Source organism: Schistocerca serialis, chromosome 7, assembly GCF_023864345.2.
Source record: "Schistocerca serialis cubense isolate TAMUIC-IGC-003099 chromosome 7, iqSchSeri2.2, whole genome shotgun sequence".
NCBI classification, from domain to species: domain Eukaryota; kingdom Metazoa; phylum Arthropoda; class Insecta; order Orthoptera; family Acrididae; genus Schistocerca; species Schistocerca serialis.
The window spans coordinates 186,473,872-186,490,709 of record NC_064644.1 but is presented as its reverse complement, the minus strand read 5'-3'; the positions used below and the strand labels follow the sequence as shown (position 1 = coordinate 186,490,709).

Sequence of the window (16,838 nt, the reverse complement as noted above, 5' to 3'; positions counted from 1 at the left end):
GCTTGTCGCTCGCTTTTGGAAGGATTTTGCGCTATTATGGTGACTTGGGTGGTGTTCGGATGTACGAATCGTTCTGATTGTGATGCGAAATCGAAGGGAATAATATTTCATGTGTAAGTTGTCTCGTTAAGTGTGATTTTACAACTTCATTGTGAATGAACGTGTGTTACAGCGGTACTTGTACTATAGCGTGTTTTTCTCCTGTATGATTTTATAGATTTCCTAAAAATGAAAGTCGGAAAGCTCTGTGGGAGAATACCGTGAGGAGGAACAATTGGCTTGCGTCTAAATGGAGTTCTGTATGTTCTCAGCATTTCCGAGAAGAGGACATAGACCGAACTTCCCTTTCAACAGTAAGGCTCCGAGAAAATGCTGTAGCATCAGTTTTCCCTACACACCCAAAACATTTGCAAAAGGTATGTTGATTCAAAGAATTAAATTCTTAGTTTTCAAGTTCACGTTTCAGTATAATACGTACGTATCGCCGATAATCGAAGTGTTGAGTAGCTCTCTTTGTCTTCATAATGTACCAAATTAAAAGCTAACACTACATTAACTGGCGTAAAGTATAGGCCTAAACAGGACACTGTGTAGATTTGCCATTCTGTGTACCGTATTTCAGTAAATATTGGTGGTAATGAACAGTGTTTCCCAGTAGTGTAACGTAACTCAAATGTCCCAGTACGTATTACAAACAAGATGTATTTATAGGGCTTTGGAGGGAGGGTATAGCTAACTTGGTTTTCAGTTTTCAGTGATACACGTTTATTACTGAATTAACAAAATTGTATCGTTTACATTGAAGGCTAGCTATTCGTAATATTACATTAAAAACTATTTTTAATCCGAAGAAACGCGTAATTTCGCATTTGCGAGATTTTATTTTAAAGAAAAACTTTGAAACAACCAATCTGATGACGTTACATGCGTATATGGTGCAATTAGCGACTGTAATACACGCAGCGCTATAGCACACTGGCAATGTTTTGGTCAAAGTGTCATGGCAGCGAGCCACGCCCCCATGGCTTCAAAACGTAGTACGGCTGGGATACGTAGCGCCATCTCCCCTTATTCTTACCTCCATGAGTCGTAACTTTTATCACCTTTGATTGGTGTACTGCCATTTATTGTACGCATAATATCTTTGCATGTAATGTTTTGTTTCGTGATTGTCAAGTGGGTGGTGTTTGTGAGTGAACCAAAGAGTGTCGGTATTAATGTTGTACAAACAATTGTACACTTTTGGTGGTGAAGGAAGCTTATTGGCTTTCAGTTGAATGAAACGAATACGTTATCAAGAAAACTGTGTTAATTCGTTAATGTTACTATTACGAAAATTGAAGTATGCTGCTTCATGAAGCAAATGTTCTACAGCTCTGAACTATTGAAAAACTACAAGATAGAACTCGGCGTGCCTTAGTTCTTCAACTGAACTACAGCTTTCGAAGCTGTACAGTCTGTATGGTTAGCGAATCCCTGTAAATTTGTTCATTCAAACCCCGTCTCTTGTAAGTTAAAGTTTGTGGAGGATCATATTTGAAGAAATTAGAAGGGTACCATTGGCAGGTGATGCGTTTGTTTTGTGATTTGTTATTTGGCAACGCCCATATGTTGGTAATTATGAAACATTATCAATAATTTGTATTTGTCACTTAGCTGGTGTGTCATTTTGCAGTATGTCGCCGGGAGTTTCAACGAAGGATTTATACAACATTCTCAATCCATTAGAAAGACCTGCCAGAAACGTAAGAATGGATGAATCGGACGGTTATACTGAGCATGCAGACGTCCCTCAGAATATGTTAACTCTTGGAGCTTCAGGCCCACAGAATCACCTTCACTCAAATTCTGCGGAACGAGACAGTTCTCCATGCAATGTAAACGGTTTTTCTGCATGTGCAAGGCATGGCAGTGTCAATAGTAACGGTAGCGCATCAAATGGAATGTCAGTAGCACAAAGCCTAACGAATACGTCGGCCCACAGTTCAAATAGTCATACTGTTTACAATTGGCAGGCAACGAAAACAACGGTGAAAGAGCGATTTGCTTTTATGTTTAATAATGAAATTCTTTGTGATGTCCACTTTATAGTTGGACGTGATATACAGCAACAGCGTATCCCAGCGCACAAATTCGTTCTTTCTGTGGGAAGTGCTGTATTCGATGCCATGTTCAATGGTACATTGGCCACAAAAGCTGATGAGATTGAATTACCTGATGTGGAGCCTGCAGCTTTCCTTGCCTTGTTGAAGTGAGTATGATGAACCTTATAGCATGAATATAAGATAAAAGTTTCTATGCGGAATGTTGAATTTACAGTAGTTTTTAAACTCCTGTTAACATTTTTTAAGCTTGTTATGTATTTGTGCAATAGAATCTTTGAAACACATTAAATATGTTATGAATGAATTCTTGTTTTGTGGGTATGTCAGATATTTGTGCTGCTGTCCATGATGAGCGAATGAAATTGTCAACAGTGGTACTTCTGGACTGTGCAGAGTGAGATTTAGTGGTACTTTACGTAATAATATTGTATTTAAATATCCTGCTGGTTACTGTGAAGTCAGATTTAATACTTATCGGCAACTATGATTGTTGGGTATGATAGACCTAAATACAGTTTTCTAAACGTAGAGCAAACCCACTCTTTTACATTGCCATGTGTATTTACTGCTTTCTCCTCTGCGACTACATATCGTCATTTGATGTGATTGGTTTAAAGCACTAGGATTGTGTTTGGGAGGGTGCATTTAATATCCTTGTTTGGCAATCCAATTTTTTTTGTCATATGCCTTAAGGCAGAAGTCAGATTTTCTCCTTTGAAAAGCCAGATAGTTGATTTCCCTCCCAGTTCTGACCTATTGAGCTCATGCTAAGTTTGTAATGACCTTGTTAAATTCTAATCTCGATTTTTTCCTATACATATTTTCTGCTTGTGTGAGAAGGATAATGAACTGCTGCTTGCCATCAGGTACATACATAATTTAACTACAAACCATGGCTTTTGCCTTTACCCTTCCAAAGATGTCATTGCATTACATGGCAATTTTACACTCTTATAAAGGGCTACTGTGAGTAGCAAGTAAGGATTGTTTTGTTTGTTGATTTCAGCAACCAAAACAACAAGGTAAGTTATTTGCAAGTTAAGGGTAGTTTTAGATAAAGTCCACAAAATTACACAAGAGATTCAGACTTCTTAACTTTTATGGTTATGTTAAATACAATTTCACCCTTCTCTAGACTGGGGTACAAAATACCATGGATGTTCAGTCCTGCTCTTTATCATCAGGAGCTATGATCTTATGCGGATTCTCAGTGCATAGGGGATTACAGGAGCATCCGATTCCACCTGTCTGCTTTGACCCGTGATGTCATCAATATGGCAGAAATGACCATTCTCAGCGTCTCCAATATGGCGCCTTTGACGTCACTACACAACACGGCAACAAACATGAAAATGCATATAAGTGCAATATCGTCTCCCTCCAAAAATATAATGAAACTAATGGGATAAGCGCATTGGGAATTGGGAGTTTTAGGATGGGGACTAACTAAATATAAACATAAAAAGACACACACCACAATTAAAAAAAGAAAAAAAAACCGCAATATTCCCACTTTCCGCTACACCCACAAAATCCACAGGCTTTCCCCCTCACCTATATAGCTCAACTGCTAGTGTCAATACCACAAAAAAAAAAAAACACCTAAAAATACAAAAATTGGGATCGGAGACTTCCCTTGACGTATATACGAGGGTCACTCCAAAAGAAATGCACACTGTTTTTGGAAAAAAAAAAAAGGAAAAAAAAACAGTTTTCCTTCCCCCTTGTTTTCAAACTTAGTTCAACCTGTTCCTGTGAGTGGCGCCATCACAGCATGTCCTCAAGATGGCTGCTACACTTGACGTTCGTCAGAAGCAATGTGCTGTCATAGAATTCCTGTACTGTGAAAATGAGACAGTGGGAAACATCCACAAAAGGTTGAAAAAGGTGTATAGAGATGCTGCTGTCAATCACAATACAGTTAGTCAGTGGGCAAGCAGGTTATGTGATGAAAGTGGGCACAGTAATATGGAGGATTGGCCTCGTAGCGGCAGGCCTCGTACACACTCCAGACGGTGTGCAGAAAGTTAAGGAATTCGTGACTGCTCACGGACGCATCACAGTGAATGAATTGTCACACTACGTTGGGATAGGGGAAGGAAGTGTTTGCAGAATACTGAAAGTGTTGGCGTTAAATAGGTTTGTGCCAGGTGGGTTCCCAGGATGTTGACAGTGGCTCACAAAGAAACAAGAAAAATGGTTTGCAGTGATCTTTCGGAAAAGTATAAGAATGGTGGAGATTAATTTCTTGGAAGAATTGTGACAGGTGATGAAACATGACTCCATCATTTTTCACCAGAGACAAAGAGGCAATCAGTGGAGTGGCATCATGCAAATTCACCCAAGGAAAAAAAAATTCAAAACCACACCTTCTGCTGGAAACATTATGGCTATGGTGTTTTTCGATTTCGAAGGACTCTTGCTTGTGCACATCGTGCCAAGTGGAACCACCATAAATTCTGATGCATATGTGACGACACTGAAGAAACTTCAAGCTCGACTGAGTTGTGTTTGGCCACATCAGCAAAAGCAGGATGTTTGCTGTTGCATGACAATGCACGGCCATATGCCAGTCAAAAAACCATGGAAGCAATGACAAAACTCAGATGGACCTGGCTCCATGTGACTATAATCTCTTTGGGAAACTGAAAGACTCTCTTCATGGAACAAGGTTTGAAGATGATGACTCCCTTGTGCACGCTGCCAAACAATGGCTCCAACAGGTTAGTCCAGAATTTTACCATGCGGGTATACAGGCGCTGGTTCCAAGATAGTGTAAGCCAGTTGAGAGGGATGGAAATTATGTGGAGAAATGAAAATATTGCTTGTAAAGGATGTATCTACACACTGTACAAATTTCAAACATGTAGAATAAAAGATGGATTTAAAAAAAAAAAAAAAAAAAAAAAAAAAAAAAAAAAAAAAAAAAGTGCAATTCTTTTGGAGTGACCCTCGTAGCTCAACCACAACCATCGATACCACAAGCCCAACACCTAAAACAATAAAAATTGGAATCGGGTACTTTCCTTAACCTATATAGGTCAGCTACAGCTGATGACACCAAAACACAAACACCTACAACTGAAACAGTTAGAACAGTGCCTCTTCACCCTCCCTATGACTCATTAAACCGCCTCCCAAAGCCCTGTATTGTATTAGTACAAGCCCCAGTTTCATAATTTTTAACCTCAAAACTATGGTTTACAACTAAATGATCATAACCCTTCTTCCTCAAACTCCTGTATGATGAAAGAGCATCTGAAACTACAGTATTCCCCTCCGCAGTATACTCTTCAATTAAACCCACCAATTCACTCTTAAAACTCCCCTCCAAATCTCTGAAAACACTATCAGCATACACAACCCCCGAAATAACAACCCCCCACACCCAAAAACCAACCGGAGACTTACCCCTCCCATACTTCCTCTTCCCAATCCATGATTCGTCTGTCTCAACCATCACCCCCAGCCCACCCAACTTGTCCCTATACTTCACATACTCAGAACACACTTCCCTACAAAAAGAAAACCAATCTAACACTGTTCTCTCATTCACTCCAGTCTGTTGTTCACAAAAACTAATAGAGGACATATAACAAAAGTAAGTCATCAAAACACTCTCTCTCATGGCCAACCTAGTTTCTCAAACCAGGTACTGTGTCTAATGCAGCACAAAAGGTTGTCCTTTAGACACTGCCACATGTACGTGTCCCTGGTCTGAGACACCAGAACTCTTGCCAACCTCATATTTTCTCGGCAGATGCTACATTTGACAATCTTTGCTATCAATCCAAACATTTGCAGGAACTTAATCGAGGACATCATGTCCACCCGCAACCTCGCGCTATTGATCTTGATCATCATATCCATATCCTTGGATCAGGTATGGGGTCTCACATTGGTGTGGACTATACTAGGCATGGCCTTCACGTCAGCAGGAAAGGGGAGCAAAAACTGTCGGGGCTAACAGCAAATAACTTAAGTGGGGCACTATCACAAGTGGTAAAGTATCAGTTGTTAAGTGACAAAATAGCAGTTTTTTGGGGTAGGGAGGGCAGAACAAAAGATGTTCAGAGACAGGCTGAAAATGACATTCACACTGATAAAACAGGTAGCCAGAAAACAAATTTTAATGTACACAATTTACGCAGACAGCCTCTGATTGAAACTGGAGGTATTCAAAAATTGACAGAAAAATTAGTTTTCATCCCGTTGTAATTCAGCCAGTGCACAAAATCGGTTATCCGTATTGCATCAGAATATCCAAGGACTAAGGGGTAAGTTTAACAAGTTGCTTATTTATGTTTAAGAATTAGATTTGAGCAAAACAGTTAATATAATCAACTTAAGTGAACATCATCTGAGCACTGGTATAGATATGCAAAATGTTACAGGATTCGAGTTGGCTTCTGTAGAGAATACATGCAGAAAGGAGGAATTGCCACATTTGTCACAATCTGTTTTCATGTCAAGAATATTAATAAATTTTGCTCAGAGCAGCACTTACAAGCTTGTGCAACAATAGTAGTATTTCACAATAAGTCCTTTATAGTGGTAAATATATACAGAGCACAACTTTAACCTCTTCATAAAAAATCTGGAAGCTTTGCTGTTCTACCTCACAGTAGAAAATAAGGAAATAGTGGTTGCTGGTGCTTTTAATGTAGATTTATTGAAAATATCTGCCAGTGAACAATTACTGAATGAGTAATTCTGCCATTCAATTTAATTCCTACTGTGAACTTCGCAATTTTTCTCAAGTCTTCAGTCTTTTGACTAGTTTGATGTGGCCCACCTCAAATTCTTCTCCTGTGCCATCCTCTTCATCTCAGAGTAGCACTTGCAAACTATATCCTGAATTATTTGCTGTATGTATTCCAATCTGTGTCTTCCTTTACAGCTTTTGCCCTCTACAGCTCCCTTGAGTACCATGGAAGTCATTCCCTGATGTCATAACATGTTCTATCATCCTATCTCTTCTCCTTGTCATTGTTTTCTGCATATTCCTTTCCTCCCCAATTCTGCACAGAAGTGCATATTCCTTTCCTCCCCAATTCTGCACAGAAGCACCTCATTCCTTATTTTATCAGTTCACATAATATTCAACATTCGTCTGTAACTCTGCATCTCAAATGCTTCTGTTCTCTTCTGTTCCATTTTTCCCACAGTCCATGTTTCACTACCATATGAAGCTGTGCTCCAAATGTACTTTCCCAGAAATTTCTTCCTCAAATTAAGGCCTCTGTTTGATACCAGTAGACTTCTCTTGGCCAGGAAAACCCCTTTTGCCAGTGGTAGTCTGCTTTTGATGTCCTCCTCACTCCATCTGTCATTGGTTATTTTTCTGCCTAAGTATTTTAATTCCTTAACTTCATCTACTTCATGACCATCAATCCTGATGTTAAGTTTCTTGCTGTTCTCATTTCTGTTACTTCTCATTACTTTAGTTTTTCTTTTATTTACTCTCAGTCCGACTGTTCATTTCCTTCCAGCAGATCACATACTTCTTTCTCACTTTCACTCAGGATAGCAATGTCGTCAGTGCATCATATCATCAGTATCCTTTCACCTTGAATTTTAATTCCTCTCCTGAACCTTTCCTTTATTACTATCATTTCTTCTTCAGTGTACAGATTGAATAGTATTGGCGAAATACTACATCCCAGTCTCACACTCTTTTTAATCCAAACATTTTGTTCTTGGTCATCCAGTCTTGGTCATCCTCTTGGCTCTTGTACATATTGTATAGGATCCATCTCTCCTTATAGCTTAACCCTATTTTTCTCAGAATTTTGAACATCTTGCGCCATTTTACATTGTTGAATGCTTTTTCCAGGTCGACAAATCATGTGAACGTGTCTTGATTTTTGTTTAGTCTTGCTTCCATTATCAACCGCAATGTCAGAACTGCCTTTTGCATCTTTACCTTTTCTAAAGCCAAACTGATCGTCATATAGCACATCCTCAATTTGTTTTTCCATTCTTCTGTATATTGTTCCTGTAAGCAACATGGATGCATGAGCTATCAAGCTGATTGTGTGATAATTCTTGTACTTGTCAGCTCTTGCAGTCTTTGGAATTGTGTGGGTGATATTTTTCCGAAAATTGATGGTATGTTGCCAAGCTCGTATATTCTACACACCAATGCGAACAGTCATTTTGTTACCATTTCCCTCAATGATTTTAGAAATTCTGTTGGAATGTTATCTATTCCTTCTGCCTTATTGACCTTAAGTCCTTCAGAGCTCTTTTAAATCCTGATTCTAATACTGACTCCCCCATCTCCTGGAAATCTACATGTCTTTCTTCTTCTATTACATCAGACAAATCTTTCCCTTCATAGAGGCCTTCAGTGTACTCTTCCCATCTATCTGCTCTCTCCTCAGCATTTAACAGTGGAATTCCCATTGCGCTCTTAATATTACCACCCTTGCTTTTAATTTCCTATAGGCTGAGTCAGTCCTTCTGACAGTCATTTCTATTTCGATTTCTCTACCTTTTCCCTGCACTTCCTATTTAGTTCTTTCCTCAATGACTTGTACTTCACTATTCCTAAGTTTTCCTTCGTTCATCGATTAAGTGAAGTATTTCTTTTGTTATCCATAGTTACTTCGTGGTTACCTTCTTTGTGCCTATGTTTTACTTTCAATCTTCTGTGATTGCCCATTTTAGAGATGTCCATTCCTCCTCAACCATACTGCCTACTGAACTGTTCCTTATTGCTGTATCTATAGCTCTAGAGAACTTAAAGTGCATCTCATCATTCCTTAGTACTTTTATATCCCACTTCTTTGTGTTCTGATTCTTCCTGACTAATCTCTTAAACTTCAGCCTACTCTTCATCACTACTACATTGTGAACTGGGTCTACATCTGCTCCTGGGTACGCCTTACAATCCAGTATCTGGTTTCAGAATCTCTGTCTGACCATGACGTAATCTAACTGAAATCTTCCTGTATCACGTGGCCTCATCCATGTATACCTCCTGCTCTTGTGATTCTTGAACAGAGTATTCACTATTACTAGCTGAAATTTATTACAGGACTCAGTTAGTCTTTCTCCTCTCTTGTTCCTTGTCCGAAGCCCATACTCTCCTGTAACTTTTTCTTCTACTCCTTCCCTTACAACTGCATTCCAGTTCCCCATGACTATTAGATTTTCATCTCCATTTTTGTACTGTATTACCATTTCAATATCATATATTTTCTCTTCTTTTAATTTTGAGCGTGCAATGTCTGCATGTGTACTTGAACTATCATTGTCGATGTTGGTTCGCTGTCGATTCTGATAAGAAAAATGTTGTGACTCGCCAATCTTTCAAAGTGCCGCCATGCAGTTACGCACGTCCTCTACATGCGGCGTTGTCTGCCAGCCATGCAGCAGCAGCGCCACCTAAGCGGCCAGCCAGCCAGCGGCCGCTAGACTTGGACTCAGTTATGATTTGACTGTTAAAGTGTACACACGTCTTACTCTGTTTACTTGATCTGTGACTTTCATGTATTGCGTCTTCCTTGAAATATATTTGTTCAACTTCAAGTTATTACAATTGGCGACGAGGTAGTGATTTTTCTTTTCCATCGTTGACCCACATGTTTCCATGGCTACTTTAGAGCAACTATTGCAAGGTCTCACAGAACAGCAAACGCTTCTCACAAATGTGATTCGTGATTTCGTCGCGGCATCAAATGTGGGGCGTCTCTCATCGTTGTCTCTACCTACTTTTTCTCCTTACAACGAGATGGCGGAAGACTGGTCCGATTACGAAAAACGTCTTCGACAGCACTTTTTGCCATTTCATGTCGTGGACGAACAAACGTAAGTCTCTGTTCCTTCCATGGATTTCACCTCAAATGTAATGGTTGTTGTCGCAATTGGCTCCTTTGAAGGATCCTGTGTCTTTGTCCTTTGCTGAAATGTGCTCACTTCTGTCCATCTATTTTCAAAAGCAAACGTGTGTGGTAGCCTCTCGTGTTGCCTTTTATTGTTGTCAAAAACAACAGTCATTCGTATCGCACTTGGGCTGCTGAACTTCATGGCCTCAGTAGAAAGTGTCAATTTGTTACTGAAGTTCACAAAGAATCCTACTCCGATTTCGTGGTACGGGATGCTATTATCCGATCGGCGCCCGATAAAGAAGTTAGGCAACGTGCCCTTCAGTTGGCAACTCTGATTCTAGATCAGGTCTTATCCATCGCTCAGTCTTTTGAAATTTCTTGTGCCGCTGGAGTGCAAATAGAGGCATGGGGCGACGCCGGGGAAATACAACCTCTGTGTGATGTTGACGAAGCATGTGGCGTGTCCCTGCCGGCCGACATGGCCGCAGTACGCTTCCAAGCGCAGCCTCGGCCTAACCATAAACAAACCTCTAAGAAACTACAGCAAAACCCACGGCAACTTCCTTCATGTCCGCGGTGTTTTACGAAACATTCATGAGAAGATTGTCCACAACTTTGGGCCGTGTGTCACAAATGCAAAAAAAAAAAGGGTCATGTGTCATCCGTTTGCAAATCCGACTGCATACATGATGTTCATGAACATGACGCTGATTCTGGTTATGTGTTGTCTGTCAATTGTACTTCTTCCCTTTCAGGGAAGTTATTCCTCACTGTCGAAATACTTGGTTGAGATGTTCGCATGCAGGTGGATACTGGTTCTGCTGCCACTATCATCAATTCTCAGATGTATCTTCAGTTGGCTTCTCCAGTCCTGTCACCTGTCACTAGGCAATTACGGACTTACAATAAACAGAAGATTTCTCTCTTGGGACAATTTGATGCTGAGGTATCTTACAAATCTGTCATTCGCACTGTTCCCATATTTGTGGTCGACCATAGTAACGCGGAGAATCTTCTTGGTTTCGATGCCTTTCACATTTTTGGGTTCTCTATAGATGACTCTGTCAATATCATCTCTGATGCTATTCCTTATGCTCAATTGGATTCCTTGTCGACGACATTTTCGTCCCTTTTTTCTCCTGGGTTAGGCCGTGCAAATGACTTTGAAGCTCATATCACGCTCAAACCCACTGCTCTGCCTAAGTTTTTTCGGGCTCGCCCCATTCCTGTGGCCCTTCATGATCAGGTCAAACGGGAGCTGGATCGTCTCACTGCTTCAGGGGTCTTGCTTCCTGTCACTTCCAGTGAGTGGTCCTCTCCTGTTGTCATTGTTAAACCAAATGGTGATATTCATCTCTGTGGCGATTTCAAAGCCACTGTAAATGCTCAGTGCCTTATCGACACTTACCCTATGCCTTGACCTGAAGAATTGTTCACTAAACTTGCTGGAGGCCAGTATTTTTCTAAACTTGACCTGTCAGAAGCTTATCATCAACTTCCTCTCGACGCTGCTTCCCAGCAGTTTCTGGTCCTTAACACGCCTTTCGGCCTCTATCAATACCAACTATTGCCATTCAGGATTGCCAGCGCCCCTGCTCTCTTTCAGCGATTCTTGGAACTATTATTGCTCACTGTCCCTGGATGTATAAATTACCAGGACGACATTGTTGTCACTGGCTCCACCACTGACGAACATCTTCAAAATCTCCGCACACTTTTTCATGTCTTACAGACTGCCGGTCTTAAGTGTAATCTTCAGAAATCAACTCTCTCGGGATGGTATTCGTCCGCTTCAGCAAACTGTCGCTGCGATCGATGCCCTTCCTCACCCTACATCTGTTAAGGAACTGCAGGCCTTCTTGGAGAAAATAGCATACTATCACAATTTTTTACCATCTGCTGCTTCGGTGGCTCCGCCGTTGCATCGCCTGTTGCATAAAAACGTGCCTTTTCACTGGTCCGCGTCGTGCGATGCGGCTTTCCAAAAATTGAAGACTATGCTGAAACAGGCCTCGTGCCTGGCTACTTATTGCCCTGGCCAACATCTTGTTCTTGTCACGGACGCCTCTCAATACGGGGTCAGTGCAATCCTTGTGCACCGTTTTTCTGACGGTTCCGAACAACCCATTGCTTGTGCCCCCAAAACGCTCGTGGATGCCCAACACAAATATTCTCAAATTGAAAAACAAGCTTTGACCATTATTTATGCTCTTCATAAGTTTGGTGTTTTTCTCTATGGATCCAAATTTCATCTTGTTACGGATCACAAACCACTTGTTTCCTTGTTTCATCCATCAACGTCAGTTCCCGAAATGGCTGCACACCGCCTCCAGTGTTGGGCTCTTTACTTGTCTTGTTTCAGTTATTAGATTCATTTCCGGCCAATGTCTCAACATGTGAACACTGATGCACTGTCTCGCCTTCCCATGGGTCCTGATCTGGCATTCGATAGGGACGAACTTTTGTGTTTCCACCTGCATGTTGCCGAGCAGCGGGTTGTGGTCGGGTTCCCCATCACCGGGGACCGGCTGGCGGCTGCTACGGGTTCTGACCCTACCCTCTCCCGGGTTTTACGCTGTATTCAGAAGGGTTGGCCAGATCGTCCGTCCGCTAAGACTTCTGATCCGTTGCGGAACTACTACACTCTGCGTTACCGCGTCACGGCTAGGGATGGTGTTATCCTACTTTCCACCGAAAATGCTTCGCCGCGTGTTGTGGTACCTGCATCTTTGTGTGCTTCGGTCTTGCGCCTCCTTCACCAAGGGCACTGGGGTGTCTCTCGCACAAAATCTCTTTCGCGTTGTCATGTGTACTGGCCTGGCATCGACTGAAATCGCACACATGGTCGCTGCCTGCGGCCCTTGTGCATCACAGGCCGCCGCCCCAAAGTCATCTTTGTCACCGTGGCCTTCACCTGAGAAGCCTTGGGAGCGTATTGGTACTGACTTCGCGGGACCTTTTTTAGGTACTTATTGGCTCCTCGTTATTTGATGCCTACTCCGACTTTCCCTTCATTGTCCGTTGCACGTCGCCTACCACCGTGGCAACCACCAATGCTCTCTCGCATTTTCTCTTTGGAAGGCCTTCCCTCTACTCTTGTTACTGATAATGGTCCGCAGTTTGCCTCTTCCGATTTTGCGGATTTTTGTGCCTGTCACGGCGTCATGCATGTCACAGCTCCTCCGTTCCATCCACAGTCAAACGGTGAGGCTGAACGACTGGTCCACACATTTAAGGCTCAGATGAGGAAACTCCTGACTTCTTCTGCTGACGATGCGCTTCTCCAATTTATGGCTTCTTACCGTTTCATCCCCATGGGCGATCATAGCCCGGCTGAGCTCTTACATGGTCGACAGCCATGCATGCTACTTCATCTTCTGCGGCCTTCCGCCTCACGGCCGCGGGTCCCTTTGCTTGGCCATTTCACCACCGTCGATCTTGTATGGGTACGGGTATATGGCAGGTGGCCAAAATGGAGTTCTGGCCGCATCTTACGAAACCGTGGCCAACACCTGTATGAAATCCAGACGGACACGGGTGTTGCAGTGCGTCATTCGGACCAGCTTCAGCCTCGTGTGCCGGCAATGCTTGTTCCGGATGCCGTTACACCACCTTTGGCTCTACCTGATGCTCGGGACACTGGAATCTCTCATTACTCACAACACCATCATATCGGTGCCAGCACGAGAACTGACACCACCAGGAGACGTACCTTTGCAGGAACCAGATGACCATCATCTGTCGGAGCAATTCTACTCGCCTCCTTCTCCTACGGACGTGGGCACATCGCCCATGTCTCCTGTTATAACAACTGGACTTGACGCAACGGGCAGATTGGTGACAGCAGATTCTATCCCCACGTCTCCTGTCATCTTGACCCATTATCATCGGGGACACTTCCGTCCGTACGGAAAGCCTCCTCCTCGAGACTTTACAGCCAGTCAAACAATACCTATGAACGTTAGCAATCTACAGGCCACCTCCATCAAGACCTGTGCAAAAAATTCAAAGGGGGGGGAAAAGAGTTGTGACTCGCCGATCTTTCAAAGTGCCGCTGTGCAGTTACGTGCATCCTCTACATGCGGTGCTGTCTGCCAGCCATGCAGCAGCAGCAGCAGCGCCACCTAAGCAGCCAGCCAGCCAGCAGCCGTTAGACTCGGACTCAGTTATGATTTTACTGTTAAAGTGTACACATGTCTTACTCTGTTTACTTGATCTGTGACTTTCATGTATTGTGTCTTCCTTGAAATATATTAGTTCAACTTGAAGTTATTACAAAAAAACCTGTCACTGAACCATTCTCAGTAAAAAACACTCAGCCCTTTCTTCCTATTTGTAATGAATCCTATGCCCATTATATCATTTTCTGCTACCGTTGATATTACCCTATGCTGTTGTGATCAGAAATCCTTGTCTGCTTTCCATTTCGCTTCACTGATCCCTACTGTATCTGGATTGAGCTTTTGCATTTCCATTTTAACATTTTATAACTTCTGTACTACATTCAAGCTTCTGACATTCCGTGCCTCAACTTGTAATACATTATCCTTTCATCGGTTATTCAGACTTTTACTCATTGGCTGTCCCATGCCGGAGGTCCAAATGGGGGACTATGCCGTAACCTTTTGCCAGTGGAGAGATCATCATGACACTTTTTCAGTTACAAGCCACAAGTCCTGTGGAGACATGTTACGTGTCTTTAATGCAGTGGTTTCCACTGCCCTCTGCATTCTCATGTATTGACCATTGGTGATTCTTCCACCTTTAGGGGCAGTTTCCCATCCCAAGGACAAGTGTGTGTGCCCCGAACCTCTGTCCGCTCCTCCATCATCTTTGCAACTAGGGTATGTAAATGCTCAGAGACTGCTATTGGTAATATTGTTGTAGACAAATCTAGGAAAAAAATCATGTAACAAAACTAGCGGTAAATGGATTATCTGATTTTGACATGCAGCATCTTGTGTTAAATGTTGAAACTTGTCAGAATAAAAAAAATCTATTAAATCTGAGTACAGGATGGCAATAAACAGTAAAAAATTGAAAATTTTAGGAGATTGTTCAATGATGTGAACTGGATAGATGTTTAGCTTCCTCTTTTGAAAATTGTTTTCACCTAAAGGTAACTCAAATCAAACAGAAGGCTAAAAATAAACCATGGATTAAACAAGGAATAAATATATCATGTGGGACCTACTATGTAGGAACATAGTAGTGCATTGCAAAGAATACTGCAAAATACTGAAACAAGTAATCCAGAAGGCTAAGCGGCTTTGTTATGAGAAAAGAATTATTACATCAGGCAACAAAATAAAAGCTATATGGAATTTAGTGAAGACAGAGACAGATAGGGCCAAAAATAAATGAGACATTGGTAACAAGTGTATGTAGTGTTGCAAACCTCTTAAACAAGTGCTTTGCTTTTAGTACTTAAAGCTTGGGGTTATCAGGTTTGGGCCGCGCGGGGTAGCCTCGTGGATTGAGGCGTCTTTTCATGGCTCGTGCAGATCCTCCCATCGGAGGCTCGAGTCCTCCCTCGGGCTTGGGTGTGTGTGTTGTCCTTAGCATTAGTTTAAGTTAGATTAAGTAGTAGAGACCGATGACCTCAGCAGTTTGGTCTCATAAGATCTTACCACAAATCTCCAATTTTATCAGGTATGGTAAACAGTGCAGTGGAGTACCTGGGGCCAGTCTTTACAATTAACTTCAGTAAAAAGGAAATAACACTCATGTCTTCCAAAGAAGTAGCATCCATCATAAAATCCTTAAAATCTAAATAGCCTATTGGCTATGATAAAATATCAACAACATTGATTAAAGAGTGCTCACAAGAGTTGAGTTCTGTCTTAATGTATTTGTGTAATGAATCTCTTGGGGGGGTGGGGGGGGGGGGGGGCGGCCTCACATGGGAGGTTTGAACGTGGATCTCTCGTCTCTCCCGTTGCAGTCTAGTACTTTGACCACATAACCACGATGCTGTGGCTAGCACTCTTGAGCTTGGAGTGTTCATTGTTTCTATTACGCTTCTTTTTCCATAGTTCAGTACGCCGTCTACCTGTTTTCATGCTTGATTTGTGTTCAGTTTTTAATGAACTATCCACTGGGCAGGCCATCTTACCATTAAATCGGAGGTGGGGGGGGGGGGGGGTGAGATGGGGAGTTTCCCTTGTGAGGATCTATCTGTTGACTTTACATGTGGCAAAAACATCCTAAGATTTCCTAACAGAACTTTTTTTGTACCATCTGACTGCAAACTCAAACTATTGTAGGCTACATCCGTAGCCTTTCTCATAGATGAATGAGATACTATGAAGTTTTCTTTATCAATTTCTCTACAGTCATTGTTTTACCAACATTCTCAGAAAAGCATCATTAAAGCCAGGGTGGACCTGTGCCATCTTTTGTTACATTGGTAGTATTTTGTATATATGGGTGAACAATAGCTGTGAATTTCATGAGGGAAGTCGTTTGCCTCTGTGGGCTATTGTTTTATTTTTAAGTGACCACTTTATTTCATAAGGCGACAGTTAGGATTTACTAACTCACAACTGTACTTAGAAAAATGGTAGATAATGAGTATGTAGCCATATTTTCATATTAATGTGTAATTTGAAGGTAAAATGACTCATTCCACATAATTTTAATAATTATACAAATGATACATGCTGCAGGAGACTGACTATCTAACACTTACATGGATTTTATAACTACACTACACTACACTGCGTTACATTACATTACACTAACATATTTTAATGTTTTGAATGATGGCACAGTGACAAAACCCATATAAGGGTTGCATTTTACTTACAGATTTCATGTCTAATATATTAGTTTGATAATGTCCAAGTGGGAAAAATTAGCTGATCATTAAATTAGGAAATAAAGTGGTTGTTTCAAA

At 41.7% G+C, this 16,838-nt stretch overlaps 1 protein-coding gene across 3 annotated transcripts in view; it reads left to right on the top strand.

Moving 5' to 3' along the window:
- The first annotated feature begins 1,015 nt into the window (after positions 1 to 1,015).
- Positions 1,016 to 16,838, top strand: part of LOC126412232 (BTB/POZ domain-containing protein 2-like) — a 70,230-nt gene continuing 54,407 nt past the window's right edge. Inside the window, exons 1-2 of one of the 3 annotated variants that reach the window (XM_050081722.1) lie at positions 1,016 to 1,464; positions 1,676 to 2,251. In XM_050081722.1, the coding sequence (XP_049937679.1) occupies positions 1,677 to 2,251 (575 nt within the window). In that variant the 5' untranslated portion in view covers positions 1,016 to 1,464; position 1,676. Of the gene's footprint in view, positions 1,567 to 1,675; positions 2,252 to 16,838 lie in introns of all 3 variants that reach the window. The other 2 variants (XM_050081723.1, XM_050081721.1) reach the window with 2 other exon arrangements.